The following is a 21,288-nucleotide window of genomic DNA, read 5'->3' as shown; positions in this document are numbered from 1 at the left end:
TCGCATATTGATAAATCAAATCGGTAGCTAAATTAAACACAGGGATTGCCCTGTGCTAATCTTAGAAATGAATACACCAATCTGGGATATAGTCTTCTAAAAATGTCAAGGTCATATAAAACAAACAAAAGAACTATGTCCTACACTGCAGAAAAATGTCTACATACAGCGATAAATTCAACAAATGGGACCACAAGGGAAACCGCTGTGATAACTGGCAAACCTGAGTAAGATCTGGGCTTAGATGAACTATTGGATTGGCCCTAATTTCTCCTGGCAACTTCATCAGAATGGGGAAGGCTATAATCAAGTTTTAGGAACACACATCCAATTATTAAGGCATAGTGAGACATCCTATCTACAAAATCTCAAATAGTACAGAAAAAAGACAGTGATATGTATACAAATAAAGAGAAAGGTAAGACACATGATACAGGATTAGTAACTGGGAAGTAAGGGTGAATGATGACACGGGAACATTTCTCTGAATTCTCCCTGATTTTCAGACCACTGTGATGTGTCACTGAAGTACAGAAGCATGGCATACCTGTCTCCTTATCCGCCTGGTCTGACGCTGACTGCTCATCACGCTGCTCTGATGACACTGAGTTTGCTCCTTCGGTGACAGCAGGACACTCAGTTCCAACCTCTCCTAACTCTCCTTCTATCATGGTGGTGATCCCGCGCACAAGGTCCAACAGACAGTGGAACGCCACAGACATGGCATAGCCCTCTGGTATAGTTGGGGGTTCGACCTTGTCCAGCATCTCTAGGCTGAAATCATGAACAATTAAGGCACGAAGGAGAAGATACAGGAAAGAAAACATAGGAGGCTATTTCCATAATTTGTAGGCTCTAAAAATTACAGGAAGACAAAAATTAAGGGACATTCCTGACCTGGTCTCATTTATAGAAGGATCCCTCTGCTGTATTTTAAACTGATCAGAGGGCCTGAAGAAATGGCTCAGTGTATAAAGGCGCTTGCTGCCAAGCCTGAGGATCTGAGTTTGGTCCCTTGGACCCACGTGATGGAGGAGGGAACCGACTCCTACAAGCTGCCCTCCAATCCTACACATGTGAGCACAGACACACACACACACACACACACACACACACACTATTTTTAATGTAAAAATGATTAGAAAGATGAAGGCCTGGCTGCTACCATAACTTCTCCTTGAGATGTACTGATGTCTTTGCTATTTTTTGATATGAGAAATACAAAAGCTAACATAAAATATATGAAGACAGATTACAATGCTCCTCAAACTCTTTACTTTATTATTTTTTTATATACTTTATTTTAAAACATGCCAGGCAGTGATGGCACACACCTTTAATCCCAGCACTCAGGAGGCAGAGGCAGGCGGATCTCTGTGAGTTCGAGGCCAGCCTGGTCTATAGAAAGAGGTCCAGGACAGGCTCCAAAGCCACAGAGAGACCCTGCCTCAAAATAAATAAATAAATAAATAAATAAATAAATAAATAAATAAATAATAAAACAAAATAAGCCACAAAGAGGAAGATGACTTTACACCACAGAAAACATAACTGAGCTACCCAGATGGCATGTGACCTCAGTCAGCCCACAGTACAAGTAACAACGAGGGACATCTGTGTGTCGAGCTCTGTTCTACTAGATAGGAGAAAGTGTTCAGAGAGCAAGACAATAAATCTTATGTTCTAAAATTGGGACAAATGAGGAATTATGGTTCTGAATCCCTCCAAATGGGGCTAATTCTCAAGCTAACAACACAAAGAATGAATAATTCAACTGAAGAGAATTAACAGTGTCAGGATAATTACATTCGCATCCAAAGAAAAAGAGATGTTAGACCTCTATTGTATATTAAACTAGCTAGAAATAAATCAATGATCTAAATTAAAAAAAAAAAAATCACAAAACTCCTAGAGACATAGACATAAATCTTCATGGTAGGTTATGCAACTGTTTTTTAGATACAATATCAAAAACACAATTAAAAAGTATGTGAAATGACTCGGTCAACACGTAAAACCACTGTGCTCCATCCACACCAGCAGCAAGGAAAGAACAGTTTATAGAACAGCAGCAGCTTCTGTAAACCCTGTGTACGACAGAGCCTAAAACGCAGGTCCTTCTAGTTTGTTCTTGTTGCTGTAATAAAACACGATGACTGGAAATAACCACAAGAGAAAAGGACCTCACACGTTTCCTAAATATTAAAAAGATAAGAGTCCTGAACTTAGCTATATGACAACTTCCATCTTGTAGACTGGAGAAATTAGTTTAAATAAAGATGAAATTGTCAAAGACAATTCAATCCTAGAAGAACTATGTCTAAGAGTTCTAAAAAAATCAAGGCATATACTTAACTAAGAAGCTATTTGGACAACTGAGTCAATTCTTAGGTAAATAAATCATTTTTGCTTCATAATGCTATTAACAGCCTGCAAATACAAGAAAATAAAAATTATTCCTGATTAAAATTCTTAGAATGACAAAAAATAAGCTCCAAACTACATTAGCAACATTAAATATAATTCAGGCAGAAGGAAAATATCATCGTCAGTGGTATTATTTATTAAAGAACAATGTTGCTAGTACTCACTAGGTGGCTTTGGCACTGCCTTGAACTGTAATGGTCAGGATAGGTATCCAAGTCCCTCTGTATTCAAATGCTGGTAGCAGAGTAACACCTCCGCCAATCCCCACCATTCCTGAGCTGGCTGGTGCCGAGACTGGGCCACCGGCATTATTGTTTCCTATCAGATAAGGAGGAAAAGCAAAGATAACAGTTTATTAGTTGATTACAAGTCAGTACATTCCAACTCAGATTTGAAGACCCTGTGCTAACAAAACAAGTGTGACACCTATAAATGACACTCCTAATTCTCTTACCCAGAGCACCTATTCTTTAAAACACTAGAGAGCCTAGGCAGACAGCTCTATTGGTAAAGCATTTGTCACACAAGTATGGGGATCCAAGGTTGTCCCCAGTACCACAAGAGATTTATGCGTACGTCTCAAAGAAAACAGTGGGCATTAGTTTATACCGAACCTCACAGTAAGTGAATGAAACCCAGCAAGTCAGCGGAGAAGCTCAGACAGGAATAAACCGATGGATATAAACTGTACACACAAAGGAGTGCCTGAGTTCGCTCCCCGGTACACACAAGAAACCGGGGCCTGCTTCTGCACTCTGCAATCCCAGCAGTGGAGAGCAGAAGCAGGCAGATCTCAGTGGCCTGCTAGTCTGCCAGCCCAGCTACTCAGTGAGCCCCAGGTCCCGGTGAGAGGCCTGTCCCAAAAGACTAGGTGGACAATCCTGGAAAATGACGACCAAGGCTAACCCCTAGCCTACACACACACCGGCCTGCACCTGCACATATATGAACACACACACAGTTGTAAGAGCAGACAAAGCCACAAATTTTTAATGCTTCATATTAGACCTCTTCTGGAAGGTGCGAATGAAGAGTTAAAATAAAAGGCCATTCATCAAGTAGGTCAAAGTCATAGTGAAAGATGATAAAGGGAACAAGAAGCCACACACTGATTTCCAAACAAACTCAAATCCTGTGAGTTAACTTCTATTAAGAAACTAAGACCTCCCAAGAGATTACATGTCTAGACTCTCTAAAGAATCCAACAAAGACTTCCTCTAAAATGAAGACTGGCACCTAACGATTCACCCTTATGTGATCAGAGGGAATGAAAGCATATCAGAGAGGGAACGTACTCTGAAAGAACAGTGTGCCACGGTAGAGTCAAATTACTCTTTAAAATCTTTACTCTCAATGTACGCAGATGTTTTAAGTTTGTACAGGTACAAGAATTCTCTCCTAACAGAATACTATAAACCAGGGAGGAGATCTGAAAGCGACGTTACCAGCTTGGTTGGCTGCAGCAGGGTTCCCAGTGGGAGGGACGAGAAACAAAGACTGGATGAAAGACCCCAGCGCATTGACAATGTCTCGGAAGACCTTGGTGGAATGCTGCTTCATGTCATAGGACTGACAAAATGACCTGCGAAAAAATGTTAAACACTTCTGGGAAAAGCACTCTAATGTACTGTGCTGTTCACATCTTACAAACAAATGGTACTGCTTAGTAGTTCCAGTTCCATATTCAGGGTCATTTGTCACACCTGAGTGGTTTCTCTGCCTGGGGTGAGAGACACAGGTTTGGATTCAAGTCAAAACAAAACAACAAAAAGAAAAGACATGTTGGCTGTATTTGCTTAGTAAATGATGGTAGCCATTGTCCCCCATGTGTTTGACCTCTCCCAGGTCTTTCCCAAGCGTCCTCCTGGTATTCTCTCTCTCTCTCTCTCTCTCTCTCTCTCTCTCTCTCTCTCACACACACACACACGCACGCACGCACGCACGCACGCACGCACGCACCATTTTCTTGGATGACATCACTACTACTTACGAATAGATACTGGGCTCTTCCCAGCTCAGCACAGTCACTGTCAAGCTGGCCAGCTCACAACATTGCTGTGACCTTACCTTAACAGCTGCGGCTGCACACAGAGCCTGTGTATGGATTCCACTGCAACAGCTCGGAGCCACTGTGGCTTATCTGCATCCAGAAACTTCACCAGAAGCGACAGAAATATTTCACACTCCGTTACCTAAAAAGAGCAGATTTTTAAACGGTCTGTCAAATCATCTTAAGAGTAACTGGGGTAAATGTAGCAGGAGAGGAGTTTGCTGAAAACACAGCTCCTCTAGCTGAGGACCTGCTAGACACCTGATGTCTCTAACCCTTGCTCTTGGAAAACATGGTGCACCAGGGTCTTGCCTCTCTAGTCCTACGAACTGTTCACAGATGTGCGGTCTGCCCTGCAGGAATACTCTACACGCATATACAACTAGATGACGAAAAACCAAAGGGGCAGTTTGGCGTGATGGTGCAAGTCCATAATCCCAGCACTCAGGAAGGAGAGGTTAGGAGCCAGCCTAGGCGACAACAGCAAGGCCGTGTCTCAAAACACAAAAGAGAACAGAACGACAACGAGAAACCCAGCAGCTGAGGGATGCGCAGACACAGGCAGGTGAGGGCTGGCGCTGAGCAATAGCAATCACTGCTGTTAGTAATGCACTTTTTCTTTTCGTTCCTTTCTAATTTAAATATATAAGTATGTTACTGCACGCATATCTGTGCACCAAATACATGTGTGCATCGGTAAGCAGCATTCTGTGACATCCCCCACACCCATGACATTTCTGCCTAGCTCAGGCCCCAAGTAATACAATCAGCTGGCTAAGGATCAAAACCTTTGAAACCCCGAGCCAAAAAGTCAGTCTGCCCCCCTCTAAGCTGTCAGAGAGACAAGGCGCTAACGCACACCGCATGCGATTACATGTGCAAGCATGTTCGGAAACTAACACTTACCAGAAGACTGTAAAACTGCTTGATGAGAACGGACACCACTCTCAGCAAGCGCATGCAGATGGGAAAGTAGGGTTTTTCCACTGGTGCAGGGGAGGATGAAGTGCTGGGGCCCTGTCTGAACTTTATGTTTGGAGAAAAGAGCTTGATCACAAGAGGACACACCCTTTCCTTCAGGAGGAAACTGAATTCCTGATGCTATTGGCAAAGGAAAAGAAGGATGCACTTAGTTTGCAGAAAGAGATCATCACAAATAATCTAATAACTGCATTTCCTTAGTCAGTGCTGCTCTGACACCTTCAGAATGCACATAATGCACTCTGCTTACTCCCCACCTTCTCTTATTGGCCCTGGCCCTGGCCACGCCTCCAAGCTTCCTTTTCCTTACAAACCCTTCCCATAGTGCTTGCTCTTCTTTTGCTTGCTTGTTTCCCAATGAGTTTTTAACAGGTGCCGTTGTGTGATCTGGGTTCGAAAATACAAATGGGAGGCTGGGTGCTCACTATTGGATATACAACTGGACAGGATGCCTGCCCCTCCCCCAGAATCTGAGCATTGCCCGTAAGTCAGCAGTAAGGTCTCACGAGGCCTCTGCCGTACTTTACACACGGGTTTGAAATGTGCACTGCTCTTAAATAGACTAAACACAAACTGGAAATATTTCAAGAAGGTGTTATTAAGAAGTGGCTTATTTTAGGAGCTGGAGAGATCATTTCATGGTTAAGTGCACCAGTTCTAATTGTGATTTTTAAATTTTGAGCCCATGTTTGATTCCCAGCACCCACGTACTGGCTAACAACCATCTCCAACTCCTGTTACAGATCTGCTGCCCTCTTCTGGCCTCCATGGACACTGCATGCCCATGGTATACACACACATACGCGTGCGCGCGCGCACACACACACGGACATAAACACCCATGCACATTAAAAAAAAGGAAAGCAAGGAAGAAGAAACTGCTCACTTTCGCATTTCTTTCATAACTCCAAGGCCTGGGGAAGTCTACATAAATAAGTTTCTACAATTTATTCTAATTATAAAATTTTAAAATGTTGGGGGCAAGAAAGACAAAAACGGGAAGACAAACACTAAATCAAAAGCGACTATAAACCCAGTGCACAGGAGACAGAAGCAGTTGTACTTATAAAACCCTTGTCAAAAAGGAACAAAACCACCACCAAACTCGCACACATAGAACAAACAACAAGTCTCACAAAGTAGTTTGGTCTGAAGCCTAAGCCTATGTCTTTGCATCGTCTAACAGGGAAGAAATCCATGTTGACCTCGTGACAGAATAGCATCAGTTGGCTTACTTGTAAAAAGACTTGAGGAAAGTCATTGAGGACCGACTCCAACAGCTCAAGGCCAAAGGTCCTCGTCATTTCCGTCATGCCTACTAGCCAGTAGGGGGCGTCAGCGTTGACCAATTGACATAGGTCCTGGGAAGTAATCAAATAGTGTCACAGGTCACAATAAAATATGCCTTTCACAACTCACAGTTTATAAAAACTATAGCAAAACAAACCTATTTTTCTTTAAAAAAAAAATTAAGCATCAGGAATTCAAATTATACATTCAAAAGATTTTGGCAAACTTTTACAGAAGCATGTAACTATAACCGACATGTAGGTAACTACAGACAAGCATGATTGTAAGATGAGAATAGACTTCTAATCTTACTGCACTTAAAATGACTTAAAAGTCAGGTCAACGCATGTAAAGTATTTGTATATCAGATGACATCAAGTAGACAGCAAATGTATTACTTAAACTTTTCTGGGTAAAGGAATGTTTTTTCAGGAATAGTCATCCCTGACATACCTACTTTCCTAGTTCAAAGTTTAGCTCTACTTCCTTAAAGTGAGACATAGCATTTTATCACGTCAGTCAGGTACACAATAGATGCAAACGTCTTTCTTCAGTTTTTCAGAACTACTTTAATACTAATTTTGACATACTTAATATTAAAATAAAATAAAAACCACACACAAAACTGCATGCCATGATAAGCATCGTGTCTGTCAGCTGAGATACCTGGAAAAGCATATATGCATCTTTAGCACAAGGCTTCAGGGTACTGACAGACCTTCGGTTACTGTTTCCTTGGACCAGCACTGGTGGCTCTATGTCTGCAATCAAAACAGGCCAGGGATGGGAAGAAGCACATATTAGCCTTTAGCAAATCATATAATCTATTTAAAATCGGTTGTCCTTATACATCCACAGTCCAGTAATTTCAGAGCTATGTCTCCAAAGTGAAAAATGGATATTTTTATACAAAATACCATAAGAATTATCCTTCGCTTCTTACATACACTTTAATAAACTTGATCTGCCACTATATCTGTGAGTCATGGTTGTACCAGCTAAGGATTGGCTGCAATGTTTTATCTTCTGCTCACAGCATTTAGCTTTAAGCACTAATATGATGGGCACATTCTCTGGGCTGATGACACAGTCTCTGGGCAAAGGTAGTTGACGCCAAACCTGAAGACCTGATTTGATGCCCGTGGTCCCAATGGTGGAAAATAAGAGCTAATTCTCATAATTGTACTCTGACTTCCACATGTGTGCTAAGGTATGAACTTGTGGACATGTGTACACACACACACAAGCATGCATGTGAGTTTAAGAATTTGAGGTATTTTTTTGTTTTGGGTTTTTGTTAATTTTATTTATTTTGATTTTTCAAGACAGGGTTTCTCTTGTGTATCCCTGGCTATCCTGGAACTCACTCTGTAGACCAGGCTGGCCTTGAACTCACAGAGGTCAGCCTACCTCTGCCTCCTGGGTGCTGGAGTTAAAGGCGTGCACTACCACTGCTGGACTTTTTTTCTAAAATAGTATTTTTATTAATGAGGTTGATTTATTGATGTTCTTTAAGTATATGGGTGTTCTGTCTGCATGTACATTTGTGTGTATCAGAACAGGGCATCGGATCCCATGGAACTGTAGTCCAGACAGCTGGGAGCCACCATGGGGGAGCCCCTGGGAACTGAACTCCGGACCTCTGGAAGAGCAGCCAGAGCTTTAACCACTGACTGAGCCCTCACTCCAGCCACAATATTTTTTTTTTAAAGATACCACTTCTAGTAAATTATGGCATCCTTTAAAAGAAGTGTTGATTTGATAAATAACTAATTGAAAGGGGTTCTTGGCATTTTTCTATATTATTAAACTAGAAGGTATTAAATAGTATTTCAGCCTTTAGAGAAACATGGCTAAAAATACTGCTCCAGGAATTACATCAAGGTTACGAATATACGACATTTAAACTAGAAAACTGTCCTATGCTTAGTGAATAATTCCCTAACATTTCAAACTACTGGAATTCTACCTGTACTTTTCCTCAAAGAGAAACGCAGGGAAATCATGTATCAAAGCCTGCGGAAACATTCTAGCAAACCAACAGTGCAGAATGCTTGCTCTAAATGCAAATGTTCAGTCAACAGTCAACTCAAGGAACGAAGGAAGGCAAAGCCATCAGCACAAGCATGCACGCGCGCACACGCACGCACGCGCGCAAGGGCCGTACATCCCCAGGACTGCAGTCCTATCAGTGTGTATGCGGTACACACGTCAATGTGAGTGACCTGCACACGACAACAGGAGCTACCAAAGACCACCATGTCACAAGGCCAGTGAGAGCCTACGGTGCCTGCCACCGCCACCCGCCACCGGCCAGCCTGCATTTAGTCTCTGGGATGGAGCTGTCAGGAGACCGGACTCTGACCTCCCCAGAGGTGCTGGGACACACTTGTCCGCGCACGTATGTGTGCATACCTGCACACACAAAAAAATAACATAGTTTTTGCATTTAATTGTTTTTCTTGCTTGAGGGAAAAAAAAAAGCCAGGTTGTTCATGATTGCAGCACTTTAAAATCTTTTCTACAGGAGGTGCAAAAAAATACTTCTCAACCAAAAATGATTACTACTAAAAACAATTTCTACAGTTAAAAACTATCAATTCTCAGAAATTACAACATGTCAAACAGCAAGTATGTTTATATCAGTTCTCTAAAAGGGTGTTTTAATTTTTAAGAATCTTTTTAAATCACAAAGATGTAACTTATAATCAGAACATTTAATAAAAATGTAAAAGATTCATACACTAGTAATTTCCAAGAGGTATTGGCAAAAATTCCCATGAGGGTGCCTACACTTGGAAATTTCCCTTGATGATGTGACTCAGTGAAAACACAGGCAGAATGGTACTTAAGCAGCTCTAAAATACCAAATATCATGTGACATTCCGCAGGAGCTTGTCACAGAATTAGAGGATAAGCCACACGATATAATCCAAAGATTAAAATGTAAACTATACAGAGAGAATACCGAAAAAAAAAAAAAAACACACAATATGTTTGCATAAAAATACATGCAATACAATATTTTGCTAAAATGTGTAATTATTATCTCCAACAGGAGGGAGCTATATGATGGGGATGTCCTTCTGTATGCTGTGACTATATGTTTCTCTTATTGAATAAAGATGCTTTGGTCGATGGACAGGCAGAATTTAGCTAGGAGGAGACAGAGATACAAGGCCGAGGAGCAGGATGCCAGGAGAAACACAGATTACTAGAAATGAGTTAACAATTAAGAGGGAGCTAGGCAGTAAGAAGCCCAAGCTAGTGGCCACACAACTGTAATTGACATTAGCCTCAGAGTGGCTGTTTCATTAGCGGCTGCGAGGACCCGGTAGGTGGAGAGGAACAGGTCAAGAGGGACCGGGCTACCCAGAGAGTCTCCCTCTCCAGCTACGCACATGTTAGAATAGAGAAAATGAAGCCTCTACTTAGGGTGACAAAATAGTGACTCATTTGTTTATTTAAATGGGGTCTGGAGACAGGGTCTCTGTATGTAGCTCTAACTGTCCTGGAACTCAGAAACCCACTGCCTCTGCCTTCCAAGTACTGGGATTAAAGGCGTGTGCCATCATGCCCAGCCGAATAATTTATTTTTAAATTGGCATTAATTTTTAAATGCGCTATAGTAATGTGTGTGTGTACATAGTGTTTCATATGTTTGTGTGTACACATATGACCAATATGGTTAATACTGGTTGTTAACGTGACAGGTTTGAAACAAACTCTGGGCATGTCTGTGAGGCAGTGTGTAGATGAAAGTAGCTGGGACCCACCAGAAGCGTGAGCTGCACCGCGCTATAAGCTGGGGTCCTGAACAACCGTTTATCTCTTACTGCGTCCTGCCTACAGTGAAGTGTAATCAGTCACCGTCCATGACTGTTCTAGCAGCTTCCCTGCCACCATGGACTGCATCTCCTCTAACCATCAACTGGGTTACCCGCCCCTCCTTGAGCTGCATTTGTCAGGGAATTTGCCCAGTTAACAGAAGAGTAAAGGAACTCATCACATGTATAAACACACACGCATACATACACATACTACATACGTGTATGTGTCTTTATAACTGTGCGTATATGAGGGTCTCAGTTTTTAGGTGTTTGAGTGTTTCTCTGAGACTGTATCTTGCTGTTCTCAAACTCAGGGTCCTGCTGAGGCCAGGGTTACAGATGTGTACAGTACACTTGTCTCCTAAAGAACATCATGGCTGCCCTCCCAGCTTCTGGCGTTACTAGCTCACGAGGTGCCGCTTTACCTTTGTGCCGCTCGTCTTCTGCCGCCATCCTCTCAAAGACGACAGTGACAACCTGCCGTACTGTGGCAGCTGCCGTGTTATTTGTAATATTGTCCTTCGTGAAGTGAAGCCGAAAACAAAGAACAATCGCCTGGGGAAAAAACACCTCGGTGTGAGGTAAAACTGAAGAACGTGCACACTAGCCAATCAGACGGACCACAAGTAAAATGGTGTTTCAATTCGAGGTCAAAGTCCCACCTTTTCATAAAACTATACAAACCCTAGGTTCCAAAATAATTCAGTCTCAGTAAATACATAGACATGTAAGGTTAGCTAAGATAGTTTGAAATATGTCTTTCCGGATGTGGGTCCTTTAATGTGTATAATAGTGTGTCATGCTTTGTTTTCCCAGAATGACTTGCTTTAGAAATGGCAAGTAGCCATGTTTGTTGGACCACTATATCTTCAGAGAGGCACTCTGTAAATTACTAAACCCAGAAATAAAAGTGCACTATTATTAAAGGGTGCCACACTGTTCTCTTTAAAGAGCAAGTTTAACATTAAGAAACTGTGTGTAGACAAGTTGTATTCTGTACAGGCACCCAGATGGACTGTGCCTTTTCACCCCTCACCTCTCCTCATGCATCTCCACATCGTGCCCCTCCTCCCCGAGCCACGGACAACTCATTTTACTCACTGCTGACCACTCTGTTTTCTACAATTTTATACAAAGACTCGTGTATTATGTTTGCGTCTGGCTTCTTTTATTGAGAGCCCTATTCACGAAGCGTGTGTGTGCTGCCCTGTGTGCCGAGGAGATTCCACTGCGTGCTACGCTTAACCACACATCTGGACAGTGTTCAGTCTGGTGCCACTCTGAATCAGGCTGCTAGGAACATTTAAATGTAGGTCTCTATGAAGACAAACATTTTCATTTGCACTAAATAAATACCTAGGAAGGACATGGCCCGGTCACAGGGTATTACAGGTTTAATTTTTTTTTTTTTTAAGAAACTGCTGTTTTCTAAATAGATTTACATTTTGTTATTCTGTGTGTGTGACTTCTGCACTATTCCATCCTTGGCACTATTTGGATTGGGGCCATTTATAGAGTGTAACTGTCCCAATGGCTATGACAACACTGTGACTTTAGCTCTCAGTGCTCAAACAAATACGAATTCGTGAGAGGAGCCTCTCTGTGTATCTGCTTGTCACCTTACCGTGAGGATCTGCCAACTTTTCATTCAGTTACTTTAGAAGAACATGCATGTCCTCTGTCAGATACCTGTGATTCTTTTCCTCTCTCTACTCTGTGACTTATTTTATGGCTCATGGGCCATAAAATCCAAACTAAGAAATGGTTATGCACACCAGTATCTCAAAGATCTAAAAGTTTAACAGTTTGAAAATCTGCCACTCTTGGAAAAGTATGAGATGCTGTGCCTTATCAACTTATATCAAAAGTTTTAAAAGACTTACTTTAATTTTATGTGTTTGAGTGCTTTACCTGCATGCCTGCTGCGTGAGGCGGCCAGAGAGAGTGCTGGAAACCAAACTCACTGCCTCTGTAAAAGCACCTAGTACTCTGCTTTTGTTTGTTTGTTTGTTTGTTTTTGTTTTTAGTTTCTCTGTGTATCCCTGGTTGTCCTAGAACTCAGAGCTTACCTGCCTGGGCCTCCACTGCCCTGCATGCGCCACCACTGGGCCATCTCTCCAGTGTTCGTGAATTCAAACTTTAAATGACATGGCCCTAAACAGCACGATCAACTACACAGTTTTATATTATACCTTTGTACTTGAATTTTAATAGCAAATACTTTGTTTTCAATAAGGTAGCATACTAAAATAGATCCTAAAATCACTCCTGTGTATATGTGTATGCGTATGCCCACACGTGTGAGTGTCTGGCTTCAAGAGCACGCAGTGTGCATGGCCGTGTGAATGCCAATACCAACATCTTGTTTTTGAGATGGGGTCTCTCATTGGAACTTTTGCCTTCTAGTCTAGACTGGCTTACCAATGACCCTCAGTGTGCAGGTTGTTTTTCAATTTAACACAAGCTAGAGTAACCTAGCAGCAAGAGGGAGCCTCCATTGAGGAATTGCCTCCATCAGACTAGCCAATGGGCATGTCTGTGTGCCATTTTCTTGATTAAAGGTTGATGTGTAGGGCCCAGCCCACCGTGGATGGGTTCTGTAAGAAAGCAAGCTGAGCAAGCCATGGGGAGCAAGCCAGTAAACAGCATTCCTCTGTCATGTTTCAGCTCCTGCCTTACGCTTGCTTCCCTTGATGATGGACTATATAACCTGTCAGCTGAAAGAAATTCCTTCCTCCCCAAGTTGCTTTTGGTCACAGAGTTGATCATAGCAAAAGAAACCTAATTAGGGCACCAAGGGATCCTCCTGTCTGTTTCCACACTGATTCACTAGGCACCACACCCAGCTTTTCACATGGGAGGCAGAGATGCAACTCAGGCCCTCATGGCAAACCCATCACTAACTGAACCATCTCCCACGCCCCAGAGCTTCTCTCTTTAGTATGTCAATGGGTAACATTTCATAAATTTTAAATATATTTATTAGAAGAACAATTTGATAGCAAGAAACCAACTGGAACTATATGCAAAAAAATATATAAAAAAAAAAACAGTACTTAGCAGAAGGAGCCTAGAAGACCATAAAATTGATGCAATTAAGTATATTTTCATTATGCTCTAAGAACACTGAATTAATGTCTAGAAAAGATGAACATACAAATCCACTTGAGCTATTATGCATCAGGCTGTAGACTTCTCTCTTTTATAATGTTCAAAACAAAGTTGGGCGTGGTAGTGCACGCCTTTAATCCCAGGGGAGGCAGAGGCAGAGGCAGAGGCAGGCAGATTTCTAAGTTTGAGGGTAGCTTCTGTCTAAGGTCCAGACCAACCAAGGTCTATGTAGTGAGACTTTGTGTCAACAAACAAACAAACAAGTTCAAAGCACTCCTCAGAGAATAAGTCATCAGCTGAAGACTGTACTTGTTACTTTCTGGTTTACAGAAATACTTCATGACTTCAAGAACTTCTTGAAGAGCTAACTATATAAGAAAACAACTGCTAATATTCCAAAGAGGGCATAAAGGGAAGAAATACAACCCAGCCATGGACCCTCATCCAGTATAAGTCATCAGAGGGTTGTGGCCACTTAAAGAGGCAGGCTTGAACTGTTATTTACATAAGGCACACATGTAAATTAGCTTCAATACAGCCGATTCGATTCAAGGCTTTTACTTCCTTTCTCCACCCCTGCTCTACGTTCTCTCCTCTTCTTCCACCTACAATGCATAGCTAAGCAGTGGCCAAAGGTTGGTCAAGCAACCTAGCGTGACGTCCTCTAATGAGGAGGCACCCACGGCCGCCACCGCACAATGTCCATCATCACAGTAACTGCACAGAGGTTAGCTCTCTTCACTCCAAGGCTCGGAGGCTTTTCTCTTTGAATCGGCCTATTCTAACACTACCTCCAAGCATCACAGATACCAATTAAGTATGTCTTACCTTGGAAAGTGCCTCGTCATGAACTACTGTGTTGGTTGTTAAGAGAACAAGTACTGTTTGTAGCAGCTTAAGTTCTTCTAGGCTGTTCTCCATTAGCTGCCAAAGCATGTTAATTATGTTTCCAGCAGCAGTCTGTCAATCAAAAGGTAGAGTACAGAGTCAACAGATCTGAGAGGTGAAGAACATAGTCATGGTAATACTTTTTTCTTACTTTCCATCACCAAGTCAGATACAAACAAAATACATTTGTGAGTAACACATTATCTATTTAGATAATCTACACTTTAAAACATGGATTATATGAAATAATTATTCTGTGACACTGAAATTGGCTTGATTCTAAAATCAGAACCTGCACTGCTGAACTATGCCCTCTTAGCTGACAAGTAACTCATGAAATGCATTTAATCCTTAATGCTAACTTCATTTTCAAATCATTCTATTTCATAAAAGTGCTTCATGGTCAATATCAGCTATGCTTCTGAATTCCCCGTGCAAGCTACTGATGTGACTCTGAACAGGCAGCTCAGATCAAATCTGCGTCCTACCTCAGACACCACCTCATGTGACATCAGTCTTTGAATGGCAGCCAGGCACAGCTGAGTGATCTTCGGCTCCTTAGTCCCACACCCCATCAGGAAAGGCTGCACGACTTCCGAGCTGCTCTCCTTCAGAGCTGTATTCAGAAAACACGTAAGTTATTGAATCTATTCCTAATTAGGGGAACTTATCTACATATTTATAACCTATAATGATTCTTTTGATGTAAAATAGCATCCAAATAGAAACCAGCAGTAAGAATTCAAGAACTCTATTTAGTGGTTTTTACCTCACCCACAGGCTTCCCAGGCTCCTCTACCACAGACTTTTGGGGCCCTTCCCCATTCCCCATGCGCAGTACTCTTTGAGGACATGGACTCTCGCAAGTTTAGAAATCACCATTTCTTCATGTTGTACAGGAGGAAAAAAAGAATTTTTAGAGTCCCTGGGCAAACTATATTATTTGTGTATGCTGTGATGTAGCTCTAATTTCTTCAAGAAACACATTTTTCTTTTTTTAACAATAGCATTATCCTTATTATGGAAAGAGTATTTTAAGTTAACTACTGAACTAGAAACCTTAATTTAACTTCTACCAACTATAGAAGGTTTAAAGTATCAACAAAAACATATTACAATACATACAGTTGAATTCAATTAACCAATTAAATTTATAACATAAAAGTAAAAACTTGCTTAAAGGCCAAAAAAGACAAATAAAACAACTTTGTCACATTCAGAGAAACTGAATAAATACATGGAATTATAAGAAGGAGACATTAAATGTAGGTGTCTGACTTTTCTTCTCCAGCAGCCACACAGCACAACGACAGCCACAAGAGACGCTCCCAGCTCAGGTCCGGCTTGATTTCTTTACACATCACAACCAAACTGTGTGGCATTTTCACCACCCGGTCTTATCAACCAACCAGCTCTGGCCGGCAACCACACACAGTGGCAAGAGCTTGTCCTGTTTCCTCTGGGGACTCCCTGAGGAACATCTCACAAGGACGAGTCTCACACCCGGCCCTGGGGCTTCTGATTACCCACCCTGGGCTTTTAGAAGCAATATCACCTAGACATTTGGGATACTGACCTCCCTTCTCACTCTCTCAACCGTTACTTTGAAGCTGCCTTACAAGCAGTAAGTTTCCATATGGATTTTTCACTCACCCTGTTTTGGTCAGCCCTGAGCTCTTTCTTCCCCCACGTCCTATCCCTGCTTTGCACCTCACTCCCAAATTCCTCATCGGTTTTCATATCATCTGTGCTCAGCTATCCTCCTCCCTTATGGCAACCTCCACCCGAATGGACCCTTTTGAGTTTCTTATAGCAGATTCTCAACCTATGGGTCGATTGACCATTTTAGAGGAGTCGCCTAAAACCACTAAAAACCAGACATTTACAGTTCATAACAGCATAACAATAGCATAATTACTGTTATGAAGTAGCAACGCAGTAATTTTAAGGTTGGGGTCAACACAACAGAGGCAGTGTATTAAAGGGTGGCAGAGTTAGGAGGCTGAGAACACTGCCTTGTAGAGATACCTCAGGTAACCCACACAACTCTAAAGATTTGAAGGTAGAACCCCCGAGAAACACATGTGGCATTTCTCTTTCTGAGCCTGGGTTACCTCATGCAGTACTTTTTCCTAGTTTCCATCCATTTACCTGCAAATGTTGGATAGTTCTTTATTCCTGGTTTTCTTAGCATTTTTGACATTTACCCATTATATAACACAGTTTGTATTTTTTACAATACCTATGTATCCTGTCAAATGAATTTGTTTGATAGTCTTTCATTTTAAATGATAGTCTTTCAGAATTTCACACATGTATTTACTGTTTTGTTTTCGTTTTGATAATATTAACCCTCTACTCTCTGCAACTCCTCCTGAATTTCCCCTTTTCCTGTCCCCCTCCCAACTTCACACCGCTTTTCATTGCCCACAGGTTCAAATCAGTGCTGTCCCTATGTCCAGGGGGTGGGACCATCCACCAGAGCACAGGCGACCTAACAGAGACTACTTTCCTCAAGAAAACTCAGTTTGTACAGCAGCTTTCAAATGCCAAGCCCTTCAGGTAGGGTGGGCGGGCTTCCCGAGTCCCTCCTGCAGCCATGTGAGGTTCCCTACTAGCTTCGTCTGTGTAGGTCTTACGGTGATAGCCACAGCCACTGAGCACTCATGAGTGCAATGGGCTGTTGTTTCCCGAGGACATTTTCACAACAGCCTTCCCCAACCTCTGGTTCTTATACTATGTATGCCTGAGTGCAGTCGGGAGAAGGTGCGACACATACGTGTCATTTAGGGAGGGGCATGTGACAGTTCCTCATTCTCTGGACTCTGACCATCTGTGGCCCTCTGTATTAATTTACCTGTAAATTTCACGATTTCATTTTTCTTTACAGCTGAACACACCAGCTACTTAGTTGTTTTGAACTGAACTACTGCTCTGGCTCCCATTGCCTTACTCTGCTGGCCATGATGGTCACAGAGACGGCCCAGCACTTAAGCACAGATGAAATGTGCATGAGGCGTCTTCATTTTCTTTGCTGGGCATTCTGGCATTGGGATGGCTGCTCTGCCATGACAGTCTTGTAGTTCTTGGAGGAAATGCTGTGAGGGGTCTCAGTGAGGTAATACTGGTTGCAGTCAGACTTTCAGCTCCTTGACACTGTGATCAGGTGCTTCTGGAATCCACGAGACAGCCCACACTGTGCGACCTTGTGGCTCTTACAGCCAGTGTTAGGCATCAGGATCTGCCCCTAACCTCCTCCATACCTTACTGCCAACAGCTCTCCATTTTGCCAGTTACATTTCATTGTGACACGCCAGTTTGACTGGTGCCATGTGAACCCTTTTGGACAGTGCTGGACGTCACAAGGAGTATGAAGGCAGCCATGACTGCCAGGAGACAACGGGCCAGAGGAAGTCCCCGCAGTCCTTTTTTAGATTTTATGACCAGACAATTCTGCACGTGTATACCCAAGTAACACTGGGCTGTTTCACGCCTAACATGTTTATTAAGCCATCCATCACTTCACTTGTCAGGCTAAAACCTCTTTAGGGTTTAAGACCCAGATTTAGATGTCCAAACTTGCTCATCAGGTGCTTTCCCTGAAGCTACCATTAACCACCTCTATATACTTTCATTTTGGCATTTAGTGTCAGTAATACCAGACTATAATAGATTAATGCATAGCAAGATACCAGGTCCAAAAAGACAAAAATCTGTGCATGGGCGGTGGGATCCTATATTTGCTGTTATTTAATTTTTGTAAAGTAAAGATCACAAAGTTTATGTACGTAAAACAATTGTAACTCAAAATTTAAAAATTAGCAAAACAAGCTAGAAGCCAGGTGGTGGTGGCGGCGCATGCTTTTACACCAGCACTTGGGAGGCAGAGGCAGCCACATCGCTGAGTTTGAGGCCAGCCTGGTCTACAGGACAGTGAGAACTACACAGAGAAGGCCTGTCTCGAAAAACTAAAAACAAACAAACAAAAACAACAAAACACCACCACAGAGGCAATTTTAAGAGACTCGCATTACATGACACAATTTGAGGCCTACACTAAGGAAGGACTTAGAATCCCATTTAATGTGATAAATAGCAATCTAAGAAAGGACAAGATGTTGGCTCTAATTTTAGAAAGTGTGTCATCAGGTATGCACATGATACATATACATGCATGCAGGTAAAACATGCATACACATAAAAAAATAAAAACCTTTTAAAATATCATAAATACACATATTAACAAAACTATACTAAAACAAATAGATAAATTACTTTTTACGTCAGAAAAAAAATTTGAAGTATGTTTACTGGTTGCTGCTTAGAGACTATTTAGTTATGAAGGCTCTGTAGACAGGAAAAGATAAGGAAAAACTACAAGAGCACAAATCCCAGATAATGATTAAGTCTCACATGTATACTGACACTAGTTTAAAGCAGCCATGATAGATGCAACCATTAGGGTTTGGGTTAGGAGTTAAATATGTAACTTTTAAAGGTATTACCACTTCATAGTAATACACTGCTAAAAATGCACAGTAAAACACAGAATATATAATTTTTAGGTTACATGCCTTCTCAATTTCTAGTAGCTTATAATGGAGGCTAATGCATGACTTGTAACATACAGTAGTCAGGCATAAGATTAAGGCAGCCGGCTTTACAAGGGAAGAACATTACGTTCTCAGAGACAGGAGGAGATAAGGACCTGCATGTGTGTCAGTGCTGACTGACGTCACCTGACACAGCATTTCCACTCACGACAGCAGTGAAAACAAAGAGAAGTTAAGTTAGAAGAGAGCAGGCATGTTAGAAAGACTGGCCCTGAAAAGTAAGCCCCGCCCCGCCCCAAAGACAGGAACTGCAGCTGACAAGACTCAATGACCCAGATTCTGACCTCACCACAACTCAGTTTCTAGGCAGACACATATGAGTTCAACAGTCTGCCTCACTGGCCTGTCCTCAACTGTTTGCGATCTTTGGCACTTGTTATAGGACAAAAATTAGTATCCCCAACTCTCAAGTTTTATGAAGAAATGAAAACTTCCCAGGGAATTAAAATATTAAAATTTTCTCAGTGTTAGCGGTACTCTGACTAGGTAATTTAGAAACAACACCGATCAGGTATAAGAGCCTTTGGCTTCAGAATGACAAGTTATCAATGAAGTCTCTAACTGTACGTATCAGCTGCTATAAATACATGGCTTAAAATGCCAAGGTGAAGTTTAAATGCTAATGTATCTCCTTAAATAGACGGACATGGACAATATGGAGAGTAAAGATGTAATGTGAACAATGAAATCAATAATCTACCCAGCTACACATTAAAAATTCTTATTCTTTAAAAATCGCATTGCATTTATTTATTTATAATTGTGTGTGGTGGTGTGGGGGGGTGAGTATGGGGTGTGTGTGTGTGTGTGTGTGTGTGTGTGTGTGTGTGTGTGTGTGTGTACCCATGTCACAGCACACATATGGGAGGAAGAAAATAACTTGCAATATTTGGTTCTTCCCTTTCACTATCAATGAAAGAATCAAACAGAATCCCTCAGGCTTGGGCAAGCACCTTAACCGGCTTAGCCATCAACGACTAAACCTTTTCATTCTTTCTTAAGCTTAATTAGATATTTCACTCTGCAGAGTCCTAGGATATATAGTGATTCTCTGAAGTTCTCCTATCAGCTATAAGACCAATGAAAACTATGTTGGAGAGTAATTAAGGGTTTGTTATTATAAGCAATGATATTAGCAAAGGTAAGTATTTGTCTCCGGGTCATAAATTACCTTTAAACATGCAGTTTCTCACAGAGGCTAAGTCGTCAGCCCACCCAACAGACACCTCCCAAAGCCTACATGCCCACTCTTCCAGTCTCAAATACCTTCCACACTGCTACCCTCCTACACACACACACACACACGCACGCACGCACGCACACACTCACACACACTCACTCACACACACTCACTCACACACGCACACACACATTGTTCCCTGCTGTGAAAAGTGTCACAAACTGTTATGTTAAATAACAAGGAAGAAACTATTGGAGAAAGACACAACATAGGAAAACTAACCCTAAAGTTAAGTTTCCAGTAACGCTGAGAAGCCTAGAGGAGATCTACACTTGTCAAAGGTCTTTATTTCTAAATTAGGAATTTTTAATGTCTTAAGTTTCACGTTTATGTGGCAGGACTGCCTTTCTCGTGCGGCAGCTGGGATGAAAGGCACCGAGGGACCTGGCAGGCAGTGGGTGTCGGGAAGTGTAAGCACTGAGTGGGTAGCCGGTGTGCCAACACCCGGGATTCCGCATCCTACTCTGCTGAGCCACTGCATAAGACAGCGGCACTGTCCCGTGAGACCTCCGCCCCACCTCATCGGTGTTCACCAAGTGGCAAAGATGGAAGGAACCACAGAGGAGGGAAGAACAGTCGGGAGGAAGGGAAGCCATGTCACAGAGTAGCCCGAAACCCTCCTGAGAGCCAAGTCCACCAAGGGCCGGAAGACACCCTTGCGTCCGGTTCTTCTACCTCGTGCTGGTGGCCTTGGTCCCAGGACTCAGAATGTGTGTCACTGCTTATGTACACAGCACTACTTTGCAAACTGGCTCTTTCACACTACGGAAACATTCTGAAAGATGCGTTGTTAGGAACCAACTTGTCACCAGTCTGATCTACAGGGTGAGTTCCGGGACAGGCTCCAAAAGCTACAGA

General features: G+C 42.2%; 1 protein-coding gene across 2 annotated transcripts in view; it reads right to left on the bottom strand.

Annotated features, from left to right (window-relative positions):
* Positions 1-21,288, bottom strand: part of Mon2 (MON2 homolog, regulator of endosome-to-Golgi trafficking) — a 61,761-nt gene that overhangs the window by 32,214 nt on the left and 8,259 nt on the right. For both annotated transcript variants that reach the window (XM_051176159.1, XM_051176160.1), the window contains exons 3-12: positions 15,066-15,193; positions 14,518-14,649; positions 11,004-11,133; positions 7,415-7,509; positions 6,694-6,819; positions 5,384-5,578; positions 4,495-4,619; positions 3,873-4,009; positions 2,592-2,745; positions 548-774 (exon numbers count right to left, since the gene is read on the bottom strand). In XM_051176159.1, the coding sequence (XP_051032116.1) occupies positions 548-774; positions 2,592-2,745; positions 3,873-4,009; positions 4,495-4,619; positions 5,384-5,578; positions 6,694-6,819; positions 7,415-7,509; positions 11,004-11,133; positions 14,518-14,649; positions 15,066-15,193 (1,449 nt within the window). The remainder of the gene's footprint in view (positions 1-547; positions 775-2,591; positions 2,746-3,872; positions 4,010-4,494; positions 4,620-5,383; positions 5,579-6,693; positions 6,820-7,414; positions 7,510-11,003; positions 11,134-14,517; positions 14,650-15,065; positions 15,194-21,288) is intronic.

This window comes from Phodopus roborovskii, unplaced genomic scaffold (genome assembly GCF_943737965.1).
Source record: "Phodopus roborovskii unplaced genomic scaffold, PHOROB, whole genome shotgun sequence".
Taxonomy (NCBI): Eukaryota; Metazoa; Chordata; class Mammalia; order Rodentia; family Cricetidae; genus Phodopus; species Phodopus roborovskii.
The sequence above is the reverse complement of the archived record's forward strand: the minus strand, read 5'-3'. Positions and strand labels throughout refer to the sequence as shown.